Source organism: Semicossyphus pulcher, unplaced genomic scaffold (genome assembly GCF_022749685.1).
Source record: "Semicossyphus pulcher isolate SPU_LCO1_2020_fin unplaced genomic scaffold, fSemPul1.0.p SCAF_12, whole genome shotgun sequence".
Taxonomy (NCBI): Eukaryota; Metazoa; Chordata; class Actinopteri; order Labriformes; family Labridae; genus Semicossyphus; species Semicossyphus pulcher.
The window spans coordinates 7,925,910-7,949,912 of record NW_027211626.1 but is presented as its reverse complement, the minus strand read 5'-3'; the positions used below and the strand labels follow the sequence as shown (position 1 = coordinate 7,949,912).

At 40.6% G+C, this 24,003-nt stretch overlaps 1 protein-coding gene and 1 pseudogene across 1 annotated transcript; one reads left to right on the top strand and one right to left on the bottom strand.

Moving 5' to 3' along the window:
* Positions 1-487: 487 nt before the first annotated feature.
* LOC138588784 (peroxiredoxin-like 2A) lies at positions 488-5,423 on the bottom strand (annotated as a pseudogene).
* A 4,907-nt stretch (positions 5,424-10,330) lies between these two features.
* On the top strand, positions 10,331-17,279 carry mat1a (methionine adenosyltransferase 1A). The gene is made up of 10 exons (XM_069658832.1): positions 10,331-10,397; positions 12,653-12,730; positions 13,098-13,220; positions 13,323-13,435; positions 13,885-14,028; positions 14,646-14,771; positions 14,866-14,958; positions 15,054-15,236; positions 15,363-15,496; positions 17,177-17,279. The coding sequence occupies exons 1-10, from the start codon at positions 10,331-10,333 to the stop codon at positions 17,277-17,279; spliced, it is 1,164 nt and encodes a 387-aa protein (XP_069514933.1).
* Positions 17,280-24,003: the final 6,724 nt, after the last annotated feature.

Genomic DNA, 24,003 nt, shown 5'->3' with positions numbered 1-24,003 from the left:
CCACTGATCTTTATGTGAGTATGACTGGTTTATTAAAATATTAAGAGGCAAACACAAAATCAGTTTCATCACTTTAACGGTTCAATCCCCTTCATGTCAGGCCAAAACGGTCTTGCTAAAAGTGTGGGTTTTGTGTGCTGGCATCAGAGCTGTCCTCTCAACAGAGTTTAGAAACAGGTCGTCATTAAAACACACAAGAAAACATCACATGACCAAGACTAGAAATGCAGACAGTGGGTCCATGAACAGTTAAAGTGCCACATTATAAGCACTGATTGTAATATTTCACAACATATTAGAAAAGTTGAATGCAGCCAAAGTAATAAAGCAATATGAGGAGAGTACAGTATGTTTGAAGCTGCGCTTTGGTGCAGAGAAAACTCCTGGAGTAGGTTTAAAAAATCCAGACATGGAAATGGAAACATGCTGCAGCCACTATTACATAACAGCACCCTTACAAACAGTCCATTCATTCACATGTTGAGGTCTATCTTGCCAGGTTTTCCTGCATTTTGCGGGCTGTTTTGAGTACTGCCAGCATGTTCACTTTATCCCCAAACTCCTTCTCGCGGTGCTCCAGTAGAATACCCTGGGGGGGTGGGAGGGGGATACAATTACAACTCTTAAAACATCCTGATACACTTTAGTATTTATTGTGTAAAGGTATTTATTGTATACGCAGCCTACCTGATCTCCAGGCCCAATTACAAAGACTCCACCCAGGACAAGTCCTTCACCTCTTATGTTTCCCCTAAAGCCCCTCCGGTAGGCCCGCCAGATGTTCCTCCACACGCCAATACGCAGGAACATGGAGAAACACATCCACCTCAGATGAGGGCCGTAGAAATGTTTCTATGAGAGCAACATATAAGCAGCTTATTGTCTTGAATTATATAACCTTCCGTGATTCTTTTAATTGCTCTAAGCCATGTAAAGGAGAGCAGACCTTCTGATCCACGTAAACCTTCCCAGAAAAGTACTTCTTGAAGCAGTCCAGCTCCTTGCCAATGTTTTCTTTGACCACGGCAAACAGAGGGACTTCAAGGTCCTGCAGCTGGGATTTCAGAGAGGACAGCTCTGCAGCCTCCTAGAGAGGGAAGCACAGGGAGAACCAAAGAGCATGAATACAAGTTTACCAGTTACAGGTTAATGCATTACTAATGGACACAAAGACATGTTTAATCATACCTCTCTGCACAGTAATCATCCAGGTCTTCTTACAACCATGACCACAGCTCCAGTCTTCTCCCACAGAGTTTTGGCCTTGTGTCGCTCATGGACTGAAAGACAGAGAGAGAGAGGATTAACAGATCCATATATCAGTCATAGAGATGCTAAAAGCTGGCTTTTGACCAGACTTGTGCTGACCATATGAAAAGAAACTACAATATTTAAGCATGTTGATTGTTTCTGTTTTCTGACTTACCGCCTCCAGTGGTCTTCAGTTCTGCCTCCTCCAGCACCTCCAGGTTAGCCCATGCTGGTTTGGTTTGGAACCAGTCTGTGAAGGAGCTGATGAGCTCTGCAACAAACAGGCTCACCGCCTTCAGGACCGTAGTCACACTCGCCATGACCCTGAACACCCGCCTCAGGCCACCTACAGAGGCAACGTGTAAAAAGAGCAACTTTTAAGTATGCACTTGCTTCAGGAACTTAAAAACTTAAGATGATGTTAGTCACTCTACTTCAGCATGGCTATAACCTCTTTATTTGGATTAATTAGGAGCACTCATGTAAGCTTTTCTTTATCAAACCGTGGTACCACATGATACACTTATTTGTCTTACACTTCTTAAGAACCATTCACACGATGATTTTCTAGTGATTTAATGTCTTTGTTATGAAAGCAGGAATGCATTGTTCCAAGTCACCGCTCATAACTTATGCAGAAGTTGATTGGATTAACGCGGTGCACAAATTCCACATACTAACAAAAGAACAATAACAATGAGATAAAGTCGTCATCTGGCCTTGCAGTAACCTTAACTTTTGATAATGTGCAATTCATCAACCAAAAATGTAAAAAAGGTGATACTCACCGGACGGCCTCGCTGCTAGTGTGGAGGAATCTGATGTTTTCCACAGCCCCTTAAGCCCCTCTGAGTCGCTGATCAGTCCAATCACAGTGAAAGCTTTGCTTATGTGAACGTAGCACAAGAGGAATTCCTCAAAGACTGGTGTGAAACAAAGCTTATGTTGAGCTGAATCCTTGGTACCAGGTTCAGCATGGTGCAAAAAGGAGCACTTATCTAAACAGCAATGTTATTAAAAATGATGGTATGTGGCCTCGACTATTGTCGAGCTACTAACTCAAATAAAACTAATAATCTTTAATGAAGTGTTTGAGAATAACTCGTATAAACAACCTTCCCGTCTCCTGATCTTTTTGACTGAGTGAATGAACACAGTTTGAATGAATTATTTAAACTGTCAGTGGAGCGCATATGAAGTTTTGCTTTTCATTGTCTCTTCAGGTCTGACCCAAAGTAGCTGCAAAGGCCCTGAGATCAAACTCCAACTGTCATGACTCAGAGCAAGACCGCCCCCTGCAGGAGGTCAGTAACATGACATTTCTTTTTTCTTTTCTTAAGATTATTTTTTGGGCTTTTTGCTTTTATTTATAGGATAGTTGAAGAGAGACAGGAAATGGGAAATGTGGGGAGTAGAGAGTGGGGGAAGACATGCACCAAATGATTGGCAGACCGGGCGTGGAGGACTGTAGCCTCTGTTCATGAGGTGCCTGCTCTACCAACTGAGCTAAACCAGCGCCCCACATTTCTTTTTTTAATTAATTGATAAATTATGTTTATAAATTCTCCAAAAAATAGTGTAAAAAAGGTTCACTGAACTGTGCAAGGGCCCAAGATGACATGATGAAATAACTTGTTTTGTCCAACTACCAGGCCACGACCCAACGAGATTCAGATAACTTTCATACATTAACATCAGCATCAGATTCACATTTCAGATGCTCTGGCCTCTTCTGAAATATGCTTGAAAAATTATAAACATTATTTATTCATAGTTTTCTACCGATCCATTCCTTTGAACTGATTCATGTCCTGCTGACTTAACTATATGTACTATAAAACTGATGATGCTAATGAACTAATGATTACACAACTGTCTCAAAGTCAAACAAAAAATAAGAAGGCATCTTCAGAAATACCAACAAGTCTTCAATTATGTCATTAAGATTCAGATAGTGTGTTTCCATTTACCACAGCCCCGTTATAATGAACTTCCCATCCATTAAGTTGTGACCAAATAATGCAATCCAAGCAATTTGTAAAGCTTTACACCCCTGAGCTGAGTGTCGCAGGCTTTCTAAGAATGCAAAAGTACATTAATAATAACACTGAGAAGCTATTAAAGGTCACAATGCTTTATATGGATGAAAAACACCATGTCTATGTTTTATGACCCTTTTTACAACCCCCTCCAGTGGAGATAGCAGCTTCATAAAAGGAGCCATTGATAAAAACAGAGTCCGGCCCAGTGCCCTGTAGTAAAGGGGTTTAATGTGTGTAGAATGTGTGTGTGAGGGAGGGGAGACCGGTGCCTCTCTCTCCGCTTCTCTGTGTCAGACTTTTATGCTTTTAAATCTCTCTTTCCTACAAAGTATCTTTGACAGACAAGTGGAGTGAATAGTTTGGTATTGTGGTTATATTTCACTCTTTGGTAGCCGCTTCACAAAGGAATGTGCTGAAGGTCCAAAATGGGCTGGAAGAGAGGTGGGATAGGATGACACCCGCCAACCAGCTGCTGCACTCTCTCCGGCTGTTCTGCTCGGCCATATGCTGGACTGTGTGAGGGTGATTGAGTCAGCCTGGATGCTTGTGCAATTTGTCCTAAATCATTTCAGGTCCACCGCTAAAAACATTTCTTCCCAAGAGTGAGATTTACACGTCAAGTACACACATCACATTTGTGCAAAAATGTCTGAAAGAAGTCAGTGCACTTAAAAATGTTATACAGCAAAGCATAAAACCTTCATCTGAGAGGTTCAAATGAGGTCTTGGGTTATATCAGACTGTTATGCTGCTGGTAATCTCATTGCACACACACACACACATATGCAAACATACACACAAACAGAGGACAGTCTCTTCTTGGACCAGTGCTGCTCCAGTTGGGAGTGTGCAGGACCAACGGCCAATCAGAGCTGCAGATCTGCACCCCACCTCCTGTGTGGTGTTTTCGCTCGCAGGCATTGGTCGGCATGTCGAATTCCTATTGTGCGAGTGACACCAATCAGATGAAGGTGGGCAGTAGTGAAAGAGGACAGGGAGTGTGATAGTAATTACAGTCAGAGTTCATTTTAGAGGAGAGATCTGCTTTTGGGTCGTTTGAAGCCATGCACAGCTGTTAACAAATTTCCTTTGCTTTGGTATGCGTGAATTTCTACGTTTTATTTGGAGAAAATTTGTAACTTTCATACTTTATAATGTGAAAATTCAGCCTGGTAATTCTGCAAGAACAAAGAGCAATAAAATAATCACAAAGCAAATTACCCTTAACACAAAGAACCAGCTGTAAAATACAGTAAAAACAAAGAACATAAACACTGATAAAAAAGAACCATAAACATCTAATAAGTCACTTCTAATGACGGACTGTAAATGGGGATTATCTATTATTTATTTCTATGTTATTCCTTACATAACAACTAATCATTCCACAATCTAAACCATACAATAAAAGTTCCTGACTGGCAAAATCCAACGTATTCTGCCTGCTCTGACGAACAACCAGATCAAACTGGTTGGTGACCAGACGAGCTCGGAGCGCCGACAGAAGCGCCTCGGAGGTAAACCGCGCGTCCTTGAACCTGAGGAAAGACAAACAGGTGTTAACAGCCCCCGAGGCGGCCAGGGTTCATTTATCTCATCCTGTTCTGTCAAGTTTGAGTCTGACTCGCTCTCAGACCCGAGAGTGACCACAGAACCCTGACCCTGAGTTGTTGTTTTTTTTTACCACAACTAGAAACGCAGTTGGGGTCAATATGACACATTTCATGGAGCCAATCACACAGAAGGAGGAGTCATTTTGTCACACTGCTTTGGGATTGGTTCGCCAACCTTTCTTTATAATGTTTAATGACAGTAACTAATTTAAGTGTTGCTGTATAGCATGTTAAAAACAAGAGGGCTTTCATGCCCTCTGACACACTGGTTGGAAGGCCATAGAATGAGATCGCTCTACTTGATAAACGATTAGAAAGATTTGAAACCCACTGGAAACCCTCCACACAAAGGTCATCAGGCCCTTATCGTTTTGCTTCATCTTCTTAGGGGCCCAGGGGCTCTGTGGAGGAAGGTTCAGGCTTGTTTAAACTTTATCTCGAGTGTGTCCTCAGTATTTCATAAACCACCTCAGCACACTGACCTGTTGGCCTGTGGAGTGGCAGCAATGACCTCCATTCCCTCTTAACCTATAGAGTTATGTAAATTCGCTCATTTTATTGTGAGGGTATATCCCTTTTACAATCAGTCTGATGCACAGAGGAAGTACAAGTGTTTTATTTTTAGTTTATTAAATGAGCGTGGCTCTGCTCGAGGTTTCTGCCTGTTGAAAGGATGTTTTTCCTTGTCACTGTTGCCAAATGTTGCTAAGTTCTGCTCATGGTGGATTTATGTTGGGTCTCTCTCTAAATAAAAAGAGTACAGTCTAGACTTGCTCTTTTTGTAAAGTGTCTTGAGATAACTTTGGTTATGATTTGGCGCTATACAAATAAAATTTGAATTTGATTGAGGTGCAAAGATGCACCTTTTTTGACAGGGCTATTTATAAAGAAGGAGGCAGAGTAATCATGTGTGCCATGACAGTTTGTCTCAGGTAAAGACACACCTTACATTGACACCTGAGTCATTGTAACTGGTAAACAATAAGAAAAACCTCTGTCCCAATTTCTTTCCTCAACAGTCCCTGTGTTTTGCAATAGAGTCAAGAATACTTGATGTGGATCAAAATGGTGTTTCGTAGGTACAAAATTAAATTTGAAATTTCAAAATTAATCTATACCTGGTGATAAAAAAAAGAGAAAGATATGTTGTAAAGTTGACCTAGCTTATGTGCTTGGAGAAATATGGGAAAAAAAACTTTTTAAACGGTTTAAAGTGCTAATCTCGAAGATCTCAGATTCGTGCTCTTTGGCGGCACCTATGGCGATAAACGGTAATTGCGGGAGCACACTTCCCAGATATCCACAAAGTGTTGCATGTGTGACGTCCACGGTTGGCTCCAGTTGTAACTCTTGATTTTTCTCGCTGACAGTCGCTTTCCTTTTTAGACAGTTTTCCTTCATCTGAGCGTCCAATTTGTTTCTTTTTCTTTGGATTTTCACTTATTTTTGAAGTTGTATCTGTAGTCATCCATCTTTTCTTTGTTTGTTCAGCCATAGTAGATTACTGTTTACTCGCAACACTTGCAGAGATCGGAAAAGCAGCCGCTTAGCTCCGCCTACCCTCTCTGGCAGACCAACCACTGCTGGGTGATGGAAAACGCGTCACTAACTGGGCGCCGCTTGTGATTTTTTTCAGCGAAAATCACCACAGACACCCAGTCTGTAATACTGCAAATGCAAAGGCTTTCATCAGTGGGCCATAGTCTCAGTCACCATTGTGTTACCTCATTTGGCGATAGATAGTGACTTAGCAGACATACAAGAGCAGGACAACGGTAATTTAATTGTAATTTAAACCTATATACAATACTTTTAGAAAATATGGCCTGACCTTACGTATTATGATTGCATTGTTTTGACCTCCAGTTTGACCTCCATGTGCATGTAGGTCAGATACGCTTGTAGTCAGTGTTTTATTAAACAGAAGTTATACAGTTGAAATTTGAGAGTTACACTATCTTGAATAGATCGTTTTTCTTATCATCTGTTTCATTTGAAAATCTATTTAAGAATAAAGTGTAGTCCCTATTACACTTTCATCCTCTCATGCTGACACACTGATAACAGTTATCTTTTAACATAACCAGAATGATCTTGTTGGTGTACAAAAAATCCCTCTCCTGGTCAGTCATTAACAAATGTTTGGAGGCAAATCGCACAAACTTCAGAAAGGGTTCACGTTTGCACTTGTAACAAGTGTGGTGTCTTGGGTGTTTTCATCTTGAGTGTATTCATTCTGGCACAAACTTCCAGGCCAAAACAAACAGAGGTGGATAATCCAGGGGTCGTTCACTGTGCCATCAGACTGCTGTCTTGTATTATGCAGGACATCCATGTCCAATAGTGTAATCTAGTTTACATCTGTTACATTTATATGTCTCTGACCTCTTCCTGTAAACAGTAGCTGTGTCCCAAATACATACATGCCAAATAAGAGCAGGTTGTTACCGCCGGGGAGAAGTTCCCAAAAGTTTGACAGTTCCCACAATTCAATGCTCAAAGGAAATGGGGGAGCTACTTACAGTGGCAAAAAATTTTAACAAAATCTGGGTGGTTGTTAAATAGCTTTGTGAACAACTTAAAAAAACCCTTATTAAATTTTTGTAAAAACATTCAATCGTTATCTTGGTAACTGTTAGCTATCAATTTCCTCTTTATCCAGTAGTTTGGAAAATTATTTCAAATTTGTATTCATTACTGTACGCTTACTATTTCAGCTCTCTACCATTACTTTTAGCCATTTCAACAGTTTATACATAAGTTTTATCAAACTATTTACTACTATGTGTCCATTACTTTTAGCTAGTTTTTTTAGCTGTGTATCCATTACTTTTAGCTAGCTATTTCAACGGTTTAGCCATTACTTTAAGCTAGCTATTTAAACTATTTTGCTAACTATTTCTATAACTAATAACTAGCTAACTATTTTATTGTTTATTCATTAGGTTTAGCTAGCTTCTTCAACTGTTTATCCATAAGATTTTGCTAACTATTACAACTGTTTATCCATTTAGCTAACTATTTCAACTGTTTCCACAAGTTTTAGCTAACTACTAAACTGTTTATCTATAAGTTCTAGCTAACTATTTCAATTGTTTAGCCATTACTTTTAGCTAGCCTTTTCAATTGTGTATCCATTACTTTAAGCAAACTATTCCAACTGTTTCCATAGGATTTAGCTAGCTATTTCAACTGTTTATCCATAATTTTTAGCTAACTATTTTAGTTGTGTACGTCCATTTCGGTTAGCTAACTATTTGAACAATTTATCCATAAGTTTTAGCTAATGATTACAACAGTTTATCCATTAGTTTTGGCTATCTATTTCAACTGCTTATCCATTACCTTAGCTAACTTCTTCAGATGATTATCCATAAGTTTTAGCTATCTATTTCAACTGTTTATCCACAATTTTTAGCTAACAATTTCATTGTTTTATCTATTCATTTTAGCTATTACAACTATTTATCCATACCATTTAGCTAACTATTACATAACTATTATGTAAAGCCAACTGTTTGTCTATTACTATTAGCTAGCAGTTTCAAATGTTTATCTTTTAGTTTAAGCAAATTATTTTAACAGTTTAAGAAACCGGTTTAGCTAAACAACCATATAAATATTTCCTGGAAATTATTCAACCTAATAATACTGTAGTTTAATTTCAACTGTTTATCCATTTTCTATCCATTCCATCCAGGTAAAATCTGCTTTAAATTAGGATTACAGCAGCAGCATTTCATTAACTGCTCAGAGCTAGTTAAAATTCCCCACTCATTTCATGAGGCCAGCTCAACACCAACCAAAATTAAAGCCAGATGAGGGTAAGATGGAGAAAAATTGTTTGTTCCTCTTCCTTGTTTACGCTCAATAAAGAGAGGTTTGCTCATCTCTCACTGTCTGTAGGGCTTGTATACTGTATGAAATGGTTACGGGGTTGTTGCCTGTGTGCTGATGACAGACCCACTGTTTGTGCATGTATGCATACAGTAGGTTTTTGTTTGTTTGTTACATTATTTACACAGAAAACAGCCCCATACAGTCTCTGATGTTCTGCATAAAAAAACATATGCTCAGTGAGTCACCTGAAAGGCCATGAGATATCTGAGAGACACATCTTCATTATTTGATCTCCTCTCAGGAAATGGCTCAATATTTTCATGAGTTGTGTTCAGGGACGAAAGCCTCAGGCTGGGAGTTGATGGAAAAGCATTAAAACAACAGGTGACTGCTTCAAACTGAATTATTGGCAGTGATGGAAAGTAGCTAATAAAAAAGAATTACTTTTTTATTCTTCAGTAAACTTCTACTTCAATACATTTCAGAGGGAAATATCCTGCTTTTAACGCTACATTTATTTTAAAGTTACCACTGATTACTGTACAAACACAGTGATGGAAGGTAACTCAATATATTTCCCTAAATACTAGAAAGTTTTGGATTACTTTACCTGCTAGTTAACATCAGCTCCATCTCAACCCTTCATTGTAAAAATGTATTTACACTTTAGTACATCAATGCTGATAAAGGTTTTTTACTTTACATAAGTGTAATTTTTAAATGCATGGTCTGTGTTGTCACAGGGTATTTTTACATTGTGGTATTTCTACTTTTACTTGAGCAAATTGTCTTAGTACTTTCTCCTCCTCTGACTAAACATATGATCCGTTCATTAAAGAAAGTGTTTTGTTAAATTTAACTATCCAACAGCGTAAAATAAGGTCCTGTTATTGATTTGGTTCCTTTCTAATAATTAATAAGCCTTTACTTTGTCTTCTTTCTCTGCTGTTGAACAAACATACTCTGCAGAACATGATGCAAATAAAGGCATAATTTTCACAGTTGACAACATCTTTTTCTTTCTCTCCCCGTCTATAGGTTGCCCCAACCTGACTGAATCCCCGCAGAGAGAGCTGTCCCACTGCTGTGAAGGGGGGAGGGGAACCCCCCATTTAGGATCTTCTCGCTCCCAATCAAGAAGCATCACACCTTGAAGCAGAGCTGTCGACGCAGAGGTGATGGATATAAACACACTCCAGCTTCAAACAGCAGACAAGGGGTTAATGAGTAGTTTCCACAAGCTGAAATACACTCCCATCACACACTCCCCCCTGGAATGGACTGTCCCATGGATTCACATGACGTGTGTGTGTGTGTGTGTGTGTGTGTGTGTGGGTGTGCGTGTGTGCGCGTGTGTGTGTTCTCTTAGCCATATATATTGGCCCATGTGGACACAGACGTGGAGTTTTGTAGGATAGACTTTGTGTAGGTTGCAGGTCTGTTGGCCTCTCTCTTTCTTCATCTCTCCCTTAAAGAGAACCAGCGGGAATATAAAGCAGCCTTCAGGTCTGTCTGGACCGCTTGTTGTTGGGAACTGAGGAACCTTTTTCAGAGTCTTGCAGAATACCTGGTCCTGAAGAAAACATGAGTGATCTGCTGGACGATGGCTCTTTCATGTTCACGTCGGAGTCCGTAGGAGAGGGACATCCAGGTGAGTCTTTGATCTACTTTAGCCAGTGTTTGCTTTTAGATATTTGACAACTAGTAAAATCTCTTTGTAAACTTTGTTACCCAAAAACAAGACTTCAACACCTTATCCATACCTTTTTCTTATCTACAAACAGATTCATTCAACATTACTACTGAAACTGTAGTGTTAATCTGCAGAAAAGTTCAACATAAAAGGAAGTTAACTCTTTGCAAGTTGGACTCTATGTCCAAAATAACTCCACAGTGCTGCGTATTTACTCTCCAAGCATGGTTGGTATTTCATTCACAGCAACATGTGTTTACTGCCCCTCGCTCTCACTCTCACTTACGGGCAGCAGGACGTGAATGTGTGTGTGACAGACTGGTGACCACTAGTGTGTGTGTGTGTGGGACTGTGAGTGGTGTAAGGTTGCATGTTTAAGAAAAAGTGGCCAAAAGTGAGAGCAGAGGGACATGTGGGCTCCATGCTGGTTCTGGAACTATTGGTTGAATTTAGGGTGCAAAATTGGCATAATCAATTACATAAAATAAATATAATAAAACAATCTTAAATGCATGCAAATTACAGCTAAAAAGTTTTCTGTAACATTGCTTTCATATAACAAAAGTGACTTATCAGAGGTGTTGGATAAGACTTATTCTGCAGGCATAGGAGGGACTAGCAGTAAGCACATACGTTGTGCACAAACTATCCCTCCTCCTGTGGGCAGCCATGAATAAAGGCCGGTGTCTAATTAATGACAAGGTAATAAAACACAGTTGTAAATATGTAACATATATCTTCATAGGCAAGTTATAGTCGCAGAGAAATCGGACAACAATAAAATATTAAATTAATATACGGATTATAAATGCCTCTTATGGGGACTTGAAGTAGAGCCCAGTGGTAATATGCACAGCTTGTACTACAAAGCCTGTCTAGGTTTAACTTAAAGATAAGAGTTAACATGATGTGCTCTACCCTCTACGCTGCAGCCTTTGGACTCCACCTCCCCTCTCCTCCCCTTGTCAATGTGTTGTAATCCTTTCACAAATATGTAACCTTACAAAGTCCCCTCCGCTGGATCAATAACCAGTAAACACAGCAGAGCGAATAAGTTGTGAAGCTTCACAGATAATGACAAGACAGAACACTGTGGTTGAAAAATAATAAAACTGATTTTTTATTGAGAGAAATTCATATAAAATTTGTACATTTGGTTAAGGATGTCAAATCTAACTCCATAGATTATAGTTTGGACTTTAAGTCATTCAGGCCGTAAAAGATTTCCAAAGAACAAATTAAATTCACAACGAGCAAGAAACATACAGACCTAGTTCCTTTTGAAATGAAGAGAAACACAATCACACATGCTTATCATTATTCAAAAAGGAATGCAAACTGTCAAAGTCATAATCACAGTGCGGTGAACAAAAGCAGATGGCTTGATTTTCCACAAAGTTCCTTTTTGTTCTTTATGGTCCTGATGAGATTTATTTTACCAGCAGAGGGCAAAACTGCCAGTTCAGAAATGTCATGTTAGATTCTGTATTTGTTTGTTCTATTACATAACAGTGCAAGCCAGCCAAAGCCAAATTCAGAGGGTTTAGACTTTGCAAACACTGTCTGTACATTCACCGAGGCGCGTGGCCTTGGCAGAAGGCTGCAGCGCACACCTTTGATTTGATAACGCACCGCGAGGTCTGGGCTGTTCCCACTGATAGCGGCAATATTTGGGGGTCAGAGTCACAAAGATTTGTAGTCCAACACCTGCAGAGAAGCACTCCATCTCTTTAATTTGAGTAAAGACATAAACATTAAATATTGATTTATTGCTCCAGGTCTGAAATATTGTGTTAAAACTAGATTTTGGGCTTCTCAGTGTTGTCAGATATTGATGTTGTTTCTGATGTAACTCCTGTGGTGCATTGCTTCAGCAGGATGACACAGAGGGATCTATAGAGCTTTGTCAGGCATTGTCCTGCTGCTGCCCTCGCATCCAGCTGATACACATGTTAATATTTCAAACAGGAATTCAGACGGTTTAACCTTTCAGCAAAGTATCTTTAAACTTGGTCTCTCAAGATAAAAATTTAATAAATTATGCAAAACTTGCAGTAAGGATGCAACAATATACCTTGTTTCCTCTGTATTTCAAAGCTCAGATTACTGCCTCAGATATGTCAAACAAACCAGCTCAGAGATCTCCGCACAATTATAAAGTCAGTTCAAACTCTGTTTTAAAGTTAAACTTTCTGCTTGTTGCTTCTCCACAGACAAAATCTGTGACCAGATCAGCGATGCTGTCCTGGACGCCCACCTGAAGCAGGACCCAGATGCCAAAGTCGCCTGTGGTGAGGAAACTAGAATTCAGATAGAGTTCATGTCAGACGCAGGGACACAGATAAAGAGAGAGGTTTTATCTCATGCGTATATTCAACTTTACATTCTTTTAAGTGAGACAAAGAGCAACATGTTGTCTGTTTACTTTTGACAGAACTGACCCACTGACCTGAATTTCAGTCACAGGCATTTTTTAGATCATTTATCGTATTTCAATATTAAACTCTGAAAGTCACAAATTGACCACTCGCAAGCAGAAAACTCTGTAACCTTATATTTTGTTTACCAGCTGGTTTCCAAGACGTTAACGAGTAGAGCAAAGTTTTTGAATGACCCCAAAATGTTTAAAAGCTTTAAATGTGTCGATTGCATTGACAGAGACGGTGTGTAAGACCGGCATGGTGCTGCTCTGCGGGGAGATCACGTCTCGGGCCAACGTGGACTACCAGAAGGTGGTAAGAGACACCATCAAACACATCGGCTACGACAACTCCGACAAAGGTAAGAAAATAACGTGTAAATCAACATAAACAAAAGCAATATCTGCTCTGAGTTGTTAGAATCTCCTCTTCACTTTTTCCCTCTTTCACTTTCCTCCTGCAGGTTTTGACTACAAGACGTGTAACGTGCTGGTGGCTCTGGAGCAGCAGAGTCCGGACATTGCTCAGGGAGTCCACATTGACAGACAGGAGGAGGACATTGGAGCAGGGGACCAGGTGGGACTGTCGCAACAGGACGTCCTTTGACTTGTGTGATAATGAAAAAAGTCAAACATTACAAAGAATTGAGTTAATATTCAGTAAAATATGCTTCCAGCTTTCATGGATATAACCTCAATCAGGCAGATAATCATTAGCATGTTGTCGATGTTACTATTGTAGCTGACTAACCTGGAAACCTACTGGAGTTGAAATCTTTTTATTTTTGTCCTCTGCGTGAAAAAGTGCTCATTAATATCTTGTCTTATGTAGAAAAGCTTAGAATAACTAGCTCTAGTTGACTCCACACAGGCTGCAATGTATTACAATGCATGCCAACGTTTAGCCAACATTACTATTTCCATCTGCTGATGATCTGTGTCATTTTACTCCACAGTTTGCATGTTTCTGTTCTGACTCCCTCTGTCTCTCTCTCTATCTCTCTCTCTCTCTCTCTCTCTCTGCAGGGTCTGATGTTCGGCTACGCCACAGATGAGACAGAGGAGTGCATGCCTCTCACCATCGTCCTAGCCCACAAACTCAACTCAAAGATGGCCGAACTCAGACGCAACGGCACCGTTCCCTGGCTGCGTCCTGACTCTAAAACACAGGTGAGGTTGGGGGTTCGATCTCTGACTGCTACAGGCAAATGTTGAAGTGTCCCTTGGCAAGACATTGAACCCCAAATTGCTCCTGGTGGCATAGCCATCTGGTATGAATGGGCATAGATCTGATTGGAGATTGGCAATGAGGCCTTTGCCATCAGTGTGTGTGAATGGGTGAATGTGGCATGTAGTGTAAAAGCAGCTTTGAGTGATCGCAAGTACAAGCCATTACCATTTATCAGCTTTATTCCTGCTGAAAAAAGGAAACCCCAGCAGTCTGTAAATAAGTTTATACTGTGGATGTCTCCCTAGAGATTTATTTGGTACCAGCAGAGACAAAGTGTCTAATGCCTTTGTGTCTGTATTTAACACAGAATTTAAGATTTATCCCAGATTAGGATAAGCACACATTTGTACTGAAACAAAGTGATCTTAGAAAAATACAAGGCCACGATTTCATTAAAAATTTTACAATAGGGTCTCCACAAGAAAACAAATTCAGTTATAAGAAACTTTAATCATCCTAAATGGACCTTTGGGTCAGTAGAGAAGCAGCAGAAGCGGGAACTTGATTAAGTAGATAGTAGATATTTCAACTCTTTGCCTCTTTGTCCGTCTCACAGGTGACCGTGCATTACGAACAGAAGGACGGAGCTGTGATCCCCAAGAGAGTTCACACCGTTGTGATCTCTGTGCAGCACGATGACTGCATCACTCTGGAGGAGCAGAAGAGGATCCTCAAGGAGAAGGTAGAGACTCACCCACCAGAAACACACCCAACGGAGCTCTGACTGATGTGTCAGGAAATAACATCATATCGCTGATTTGTATTGATTCCATCAGGTGATCAAGGCCGTGGTTCCTGCTAAATATCTGGACGACAAGACAATCTACCATCTCCAGCCGAGTGGTCGCTTCGTCATTGGAGGACCCCAGGTGATAATCACAAGAATACTTCTTTCTTCATCTTGAAAACATGTCGAAATCAGCACTAAATCTTTGGTCATCTCCCACTTTTATCTGCCTGACAGGGTGATGCTGGTGTGACGGGCAGGAAGATCATCGTAGACACATACGGAGGCTGGGGAGCTCACGGGGGTGGCGCCTTCTCTGGGAAAGACTTTTCAAAGGTCGACCGCTCCGCTGCCTACGCTGCTCGCTGGGTGGCCAAGTCTCTGGTCAAAGCCAAACTGTGCAGGAGGGTTCTGGTTCAGGTGAGTGTTCATGTTCATTCATTAACCTTGACCAAACACGTGCCAGGGCTGCATGTGGATGATCAGCATTTAAAGAATAAATATAAAACATTTGCATCTACCTGTCTAACCCTTACCCTGTTACAGGTGTCCTATGCTATCGGAGTGGCCCATCCTCTCTCCATCTCCTTGTTCACCTACGGCTCCTCCAAGAAAACAGAGTCAGAGCTGCTCCACATCGTCAACAAGAACTTTGATCTGCGGCCAGGAGTCATTGTCAGGTAAACATGCATTAATATCTATGCCTCCCAAGACAAGACTGCTTCATTTAAGGCCACATTGTGTAGAATATTTGTGTTTATAAGTGATTAAAGCTTTCAAATGAGTCTGATGGGATATGTTTTGGTTGCTAAAAAAAGTAGATATCTGTAAAAATAGGTGTACCCTGTGTGCTCCACTAGGGGGCACCAAAGTTGAATATTTTCAAATTGTACATGAAAGTCCCTCCAAGATACCAGAGACACTGACAGCATATAAAACACATTTTCACTGTGAGCCACCATTTACAATTACCACTGGATTATGTCCTCATAAATCCTGTCCTGCATGAATGCTCAAGAGGAACTCCAAAGACGTATAAAACCACAATGAACAAAAAACTGGTTTGTGGTTGAGGGTTTTTGAAAATGGTGGTCCATATTTGAAATGATGGGAGTCACCAACCAATCCAAAGTGTTCAGTCTTAGAAGCCCCACCCCAAGGTTCCTGTACTTTTTAAAAGTACTACCTCAGGGCAGGGACCTTTTTGGGGTTTAAAATACTTTTAAGTTTTGTGACTTTTACTGTTTGTTTACCTTGAATGTAAGTCTAACTTTCTTAACTCACGCCTGCGCCATCCTAGGCATAAAAGATACACCCGGTTGCAACACAAACAGGGCTTATGTCTAACAGGTGCACAGGGCGTAATTTAAAGTCTGTCATAACTTACAGCTCTAAGCCGGACATGACATTACACCCAGGCGTACAACCAGCTGGTGCACTCGGCTCCTGATTCTCCCAAAGGTTCCTTCGTCTCTGGGAAAAGTTCCTCTGGTGGAAACAGTCAACATTTGCGATTCCCTGAATTATTTTGTTGTGACAGCTGTATGTAAATACAGATATAAACATGAGAGAAACTGTCAGTTCTTAAATCTTGACTCTATTTATTCATTTTTGAAGCAAATAGTATGAAACAATGCAGCATTCATGACCTTAGTTAACACTGTCAGTCCCTAGATCGGGCAAAAATTATAAATAAAATGCACACTCTATCTCTAAGGCTGAGCCCACACACCCTCTGAAGGAAACTCTTTTCGGCCCCTTGTACCCGCGATCTCATTCTTTCGGTCATTACTCAAAGCTCGTGACCACAGGTGAGGGTTGGAACGTAGATCGACTGGTAAATCGAAAGCTTTGCCTTCAGGCTCAGCTCCCTCTTCACCACGCCGATCCGGTACAATGTTCGCATTACTGCTGAAGCTGCATCGATCCGCCTGTCAGTCTCACAATCCATTTTACCCTCACTTGTGAACTAGACCCCAAGATAAACTTAAACTCCTTCACTTGAGGCAGATACTCACTCCCCACCCGGAGGGAGCAATCCACTGTTTTCTAGCAGAGAGCCATGGCCTTAGACTTGAAGGTGCTGACTCTCATCAGGCACCATATACAGTAATTTGTCACTAAATATTTGATCCCTCTTCAAAAAAGTTTTAAATTATCCTGGATCCTTTTAGAGTTATGAGGGAGGGTACACCACATGATGTACATTATATTCAGTTTTTAAGTTGTAGATTTTTTTTTTTTTAACTGTACAGGAATGAATGCCTTTAAATCGTTTTATAAAATAAAAACTAACACTTGTTTTATCCTGTAAAGCTTGTATCACATCTCATGTTGTATTTCCTCTGTGTCCCCCTCAGGGAACTGAATCTGAAGAGGCCGATCTACCAGGAGACAGCCTCATACGGCCACTTCGGCCGATCAGAGTTTACTTGGGAGGTCCCCAAAAAGCTTGCATACTAAACTCCCCCTGCTCGTCCCCATCGACTCACCTGGAGGCTGAACAAGGCGCCTCATCACGGGCTACAACCAGCCAGCTCCGTCAACTGATAGGACATTTTAAAATAGGCCAAAGTTAGGGATAAGTCAGCTTTAAAGAGGCGAGGAGGTAACTGTTTTGAGTGGTTGTAGCCGGCGGACAAATAAAGGGACACTGCAGAGGAGTCTCAGTTACCAATCCCCATCTACAAAACATCCAATTATTGGTGCTTTAGAAACATTCATACAATCACTAGTTAGAGATATGTAAAGGTACACCACAGCAAATAAAATACATCTACCCCACTGGAAGCAGAACATGTTACCTCAAAGCTGTGATTGTTCCTCTTTGTGACCAGTATGATGTACAAAAACAACCTCGGTGCTTCATTTTTTATAAGTACTTATTAACAACAGCAAGTATTTCTAACAGAGGAGCGATCTCTGTGTTCTCTGGATCCTGTGTTCACTAACATTGTAAGAGATCGGTAAGGGCTAACTGTGCAGTTCAAAATGCAAAAGAAAGGAGGGAAAGGAAAGTTTCAGAAGCTGTTTGTATCGTTAAAATCCATTCAGCCAATGTGGAGACATCAGTGTCTAAAGTCTCGTCCTCACATTTAAGGGCTAATGTCTCAAAGAGGATAACATCAGTAGGCTGTAAGTGGATGATTTCAACAACTCTTTGAAGGGTTTATTCAAAGATATAATCTCGAAGATTTCGCGTTTTCCATCAGCCAGCAGTGGTTGGTCTGCCAGAGAGGGTAGGCGGAGCTAAGCGGCTGCTTTTCCGGTCTCTGCGAGTGTTGCGAGTAAACAGTAATCTACTATGGCTGAACAAACAAAGAAAAGATGGATGACTACAGATACAACTTCAACAATAAGTGAAAATCCAAAGAAAAGGAAACAAATTCGACGCTCAGATGAAGCAAACAGTCTAAAAAGGAAACAAATTCGACGGTCTGGTTATCTGAGAAGTGTACTCCCGCAATTGCCGCTTATCGCCGTAGGTGCCACCAGATAGAACGAAACTGAGATCTTCGAGATTATAACTTTAATGAGGATATTGTGGTTGGGAACACAGGACCCTGGGAACATAATTATGCTCCTGTATTATTTAAATGTCAGAATTGTAATTATTGCTCAACCAAAGGCTTGGCTGCAGGAGAAAATGTTATCTTTTTGTCATGAGTCTTAATTTGTAATGTGTGCTACAGGAAGTTGTTTAGCACTGTTACTGTACAAAAAGGCAAATGTTTTACAATAATTAATCAAAAGTAAAAATGTAACCATGCAGACTCATCTTTCTGTCATCCTCTCAACACCACCTTGTCTTAATATCAAGTCGCTTTTGGTGTCGCACATCTCACCTGGTGGCTGATTTATACCTTTTTTTTTTTTTTTTTTACATGCAGGCTTGCAGCTGTCACGAAATGAAAATGTGACTAAATTTAGCGAAAAACTCTGACCTCTGATTTGACTGTGAATCCAATCTCTCTTTGCAAGCTGCATGCTGTTGATGCGCACGAGTTTAGTGGACCACACTGATGTCTTACAATTTCTGCATTAGAACAATGTTATAAGCCAAATCAGATGCAGATGAAGATCTCCTCTAATTTTACACAGTCTGATCCCTCTTTATCTTACTTCAAACATCCCAGACTGTTATCTATTTACACTGCAGCTATCTACTACAGACACAGAACCATTGACTAAGGGGAAAAAAGGGACATTTCATTCATATGTTCACAGGACATCAAGGCATTCTTTCCCTGTGAATGCTTCTGATGGGATTGAGGAAGTGTAAAAAGTCTTAAAACTTCATGTCTGTAGAGGTTTAGGACTTTGTGGTGAGCGTAACACAAGCTCCTATCCAAAACCTACATTGTTTTTGTAAGAGAGATTTCCTCTATTTAATGTGTTAATCTGTGTCATCAGAAACTGGACAATGTAAATAATTAAACAATAAAGAAAATCCAAGATATGAACTGTTGTCTGGCTCTTCCCACAGCATGCTGGATTACAGTTTAAAGTGTTATGCTGTTTCACACTTTAAGACATATATATAATGTTACAATGTTGGCTGCCCAGACTAAACATGGGTGAAGTTTCAAATCCGAAGCTTTGTGATGTCACAAAGTGCAGCCTCAACAAGCTTCGGAGAGCTGGCCAATCAGAAGAAAGTGGGCTTGTAGGGGCGGGGTTTCTTAAAGGGGCCATATCTTTTAAATGGATATTCTCATATTTTGTTCACAGTGAAAAAGTGAAAACTGCATAATTCAGTGCTTTTACAGAATTACATTTTTTTTTTTTTAAAAAGGTAGCCTCTGAAATGGGCTGTTCAGAACAGCTGCAGGTTTCTACATAAAACCTTGCTTTCATCATTCACCGTAATTCACTGTCATTCACCTCGGGCTGCCAGCTTACCTTTCCGATACCTCCTGGGAACTCCTGGGTTGCTGCACTTGCTCCGGTTTATCGTCCTCACACTCTGGGTCCGATTCTAGCTCGTACATATAAGTCTGAATAACTGATCCTAGAGCGGCCATGTTTTCTACAACTTTGGAGTGACAGTGCAGTGCGGCCGCTCCCCCACGTGGGATCGCACACGTGGGGGAGGGGCTACGCGGTCACCACAAACACTGTCAGACAATCGTGGTTAAGGTCTAAACTTTGAATGGCGAAACGGCTTGTTTGTTTCAGGAAGGAGAGGCCCCGAAAAATAATTACATTAAAATCTGTATACAGTTTTTAAAACATAAAAAACTTTACCAACGTGATTCAGAAACACAGAATAATAGAACATTGATTGCATAGCTAAAATACGTATGTCCTCTTTAAAGGGACTAACTGAGTCGTTTCAGGCAGAGGCTGTATGAGGGCCTGCACAGAGCACCACAGTAAGAAAAATGAGGAGATCTTTTAAACTGTAAGTTATGCTAAGCTGCTCCACAGGTATCACAGAGTGAAACATGAAGCTTGAAATTAACATAATACCCTACCTTTAATGTAAGTTACACATGAATTATGAAGTCAAAGCACATTCTGCTCTTCTTAAAACATTTATTTGTTGAACATTAAGGCATATATATACAATCATATGACTTTTCATCAAAATAGAATTTACAACTTAAACCTCTTTGGTTTTCATTATCAAAACAACACATAAGGCACATAGGGAGCATTTTGCATTTGAGTATTGAGTAACAGATTTCTGAGGTTTACAGATGCTAGTTAGTTTGTCAGAATGCTTTCAACAATGATCGACTGATTGCATGAAAAAGCTCGTTTTCCTTGCAAAATGTTTGTTTGAGCAGCATAGACATTCTCACAAGCTAAATATACAGGAATGTTTATTGTTTTCAGCTTTACAGAGTCTTGATTAACAAAAATAATCTATTATATTATGTCTAAACATCAATCCCACGATCGTGAAAAAGCAGTCGCACCTACGCTACACGTAACAAATAAACAAGAACGGATCCTCACGAACATAAAACGCATTCCTTTAAAACAAAGACAACAGAAGGCGGCAGAAAGCTTTCTGCTTTGAATCAAACAATGCAGCTGGTGTCGTAACATTTTCCTGAGAGCAAAGTTCAGACAGATCAGTAACGGAAAGAGGAGAGGGCGGCCGAGCGGAACATCCAAAATCTGACGGGAGAAAGTTTGCGAAAAAAAGAAGTGTTTTAAATTATTTGTAGTGTTTAGCTTGAAAGGGGCATTATGCATAGATTTATAAGATGCATTGAGAAAAAAATCAAACACTTTCAGTAACGGTGTAGTGACAAAAGAGCAGCATGAGCAGCGTTTGGCTTTACATTTAAAATGCATCAAATATTAACTGTTAGAAAAAGGCATAGTGTGTAAATAGAGTCATAAGGCCAAGTTATACTTCAAACGGATGTAGAACGAACTGACGCACAAGCTGGGGTTCAAGTGCTCCTAATACCATCTTTTTTAGTAAACCTAGAACCTAAACGGAACATTTGGCCTTAATGCACAGCTGGCTCTGGCTCTGATCGTGGCACAAATTTCGTCTGCAATACGCAGGTTGACCAGCAGGGGGAAGCAAGTGATCGGCGGTGTTGCCGATGCTGCTTCCACCTTCCAGCTCTTTCCATAGTGCAGCATGTGCAAGCTTTCCCACTTCAGCCTTGGTAAGAGTTTTCTACCATTCATATATTTCATATCTGTGATTGAAAAAAATGTAAGCAACTACTCGCAACCAAAATACTGGCACTTATGAAACCTCAGGGCAACACGCGGCCAGCTGTGGTATCAGGGGAGTGATATATTTACTGTGTGAAAGTTTCGTTACAAGACTTTTACTGTTGTAAACCCTCTGCTTCTCCTGGTGTTCACGAGAGTTTCTTAATAAAACACTGAGATGTTGAACATTTCCTAAGAATATAAACAGTAGCTCTTCATTATATAACAGCACAAGACGTCAGAGAAAGTCAATGAATACAATCGACGTTTAAATATCTGCACAGACGGACAACGGTAAGAAAAACATGAGGTCTAACTTCACTGACTGACATCAAATGTCAGCTTAGGTAGAAGCAGAATTAGTGAATGAATCGGTAGTGGCAAATATCTGCTTTGGTATTCCTGGCACTCACAGGCGTGCATGCAACCTTCTGTCCCTGCTCCTTCGCTATAAGCAATCAGTTATGATGCGATCGACCCTATATCTCTTATTGCTTTAATCCAACACAGCTAAACTCAGGGAAATGGCAGGAGAAGGCCTTTTAAAGTTTTAGCACCGATGCCACAGACGAACAGGTATTTGGCATTTTCTTCTGCACAGTAACACAGAGGCGGCAGAGTATCTCCGCTACGTTGCACAGTACAAATCCTTCCTTTTCCCCTTGTTACACTACACCAGCCAGACACGCTGAAAAAACTGTAACTATAGTTTCAAAGATAAAGTAAGTAGTAAACCCATATGAGCTCCTTGTGCCCCTCCTTGTTAGGGATTAATGAGATGCAGCCCTCCGCCCACAGGACCTGAAAACACATGCGATGCCTCGTCACTTAACTCAATAAACCCAGAGGTCTGGATTGAATTAGCTGGTACACATTTGGCCTCTGGACACTGTATCATCTCTCTGTCTTTGGCAGAACTCTACAGAGAGGAAGTTGAATCAAATACCATTTGAAGTTTAAGGTTGATACAGTAAACAAAGAGACGGAAAGACGACGTCCTGTTCAGACTCAGCAGTAAAGTTTCGAATTAAAGAGGCACCATGGTACTGAAATATATAATGTTAGGAATGCATTTGTGGAGTCGACCAAACATACAAGTTGTTGATGTGCATATTTTTAAAGCTGCATTACGCGGTTTTTGACCACAAAACAAACTGACAGAAGCTGATATAGCTAACCTTGGTGCCAACGTGCACATCCAGCAGACACAGGGCAGCATTATTATCCTAAAGGACACCTGAAAAACATTAGTCCAACGTTCACTTTCCTTTTAGCCTCGGTTAACAAACTCCTGACAGAAATATTTGGGTCTCTAACTTGCAAAATGCAAAACTTTCTTCACCATAAACGGTCTGCTTATCAGACTGTTCAGGGTGTATAACCAAAACAGTCAGCTTGAAGCAGCTAAACTCTATGAAATACACACTCACCGGCCACTTCATCAGGTACACCTGTACAATCTAATGCAGTTCAGTGCAACAGCGCTGCCAGGGATTCTGCTTTTATGAAGTTTTAGTTTTATTACTGAGTCCATAGTTAAAGGTGGTGTTGTGTTTTTCTCCTCCCTGTTTACATACATGAGGGGGCCAGAGTATTAGAAACACCTCTGAATATAATGCAGCTCAGTCCCACCACCAATTATGATATGTGGGGAATATCATTGAGTTAACACCTCTATGACAGCTTAGAACATTACATTGTACATTACATTACAGGCAACATAAAGCAAACCTTGTGGCTGAGCTGGTGTATTGGATTACATTCGATTTTTCAGGTGTACCTAATGAAGTGGCCGGTGAGTGGAGATTTGATACCGTGAAGGGCTCTTTGACATTACAGGTTTTTGATTTGTTTATATAAAAAATATTGCTTAATGCAGGTTTAAGTGATTGCAAAATGCACACGGCTGCTCTGTTCCGTCTCCAGGATTTACTCATTTATAAACGTCTCTGTTTCTCTGAAGTTATTGCATCAATATTCTCTCTCTCAATATTCTCTTAGGAAAACTGACCTCGCTCTCGCTGTAACACTCATACACTATCTCCTGACTCTAATACTGTCAGCTCAGCCGTCCAGCAGCCTTCACTTGGCATCCTTGCACCTTAAGTGTAAATACTCAAAGGCCACTTCTTGAGACTTGCAGGTTACAGAATATCCGGGGGAACAAACGTTTTCTAGCTCTGATTGACAAAATAGCATCAGGACTGTGTTTGGACAAAATTAGGCTTCACACTTGTGCAATGTGCAAAATGCAGACGAGTCCTTGAGAGACGCCCAGCTCTGTTTGAGAACAATACAAGCTGAGCTCTCCGCCGTGGCAGCACATCGACTCCCCTGTGGTGGAAATAGTAGAATCCACTCTGCCGTGAACAGCGACTGCACTGGCCTGGTTCGTTTCAAAGCTTCAGAGGAATGTGCCTGGAAATGAATAATTAAATTCATTCAACAACCAGAGTTTGAAAGGAATAAACGAGCCAACCATGTGGCATCGAGATGTGCC

What these genes read in the sequence shown, in the direction of transcription:
- mat1a (XM_069658832.1), top strand. Translation starts at nt 10,331, where the DNA reads ATGAGTGATCTGCTGGACGATGGCTCTTTCATGTTCACGTCGGAGTCC. An exon ending in GCAGGAGGGTTCTGGTTCAG is followed by an intron (nt 15,237 to 15,362) that starts GTGAGTGTTCAT and finishes ACCCTGTTACAG; the next exon opens with GTGTCCTATGCTATCGGAGT. An exon ending in CGGCCAGGAGTCATTGTCAG is followed by an intron (nt 15,497 to 17,176) that starts GTAAACATGCAT and finishes TGTCCCCCTCAG; the next exon opens with GGAACTGAATCTGAAGAGGC.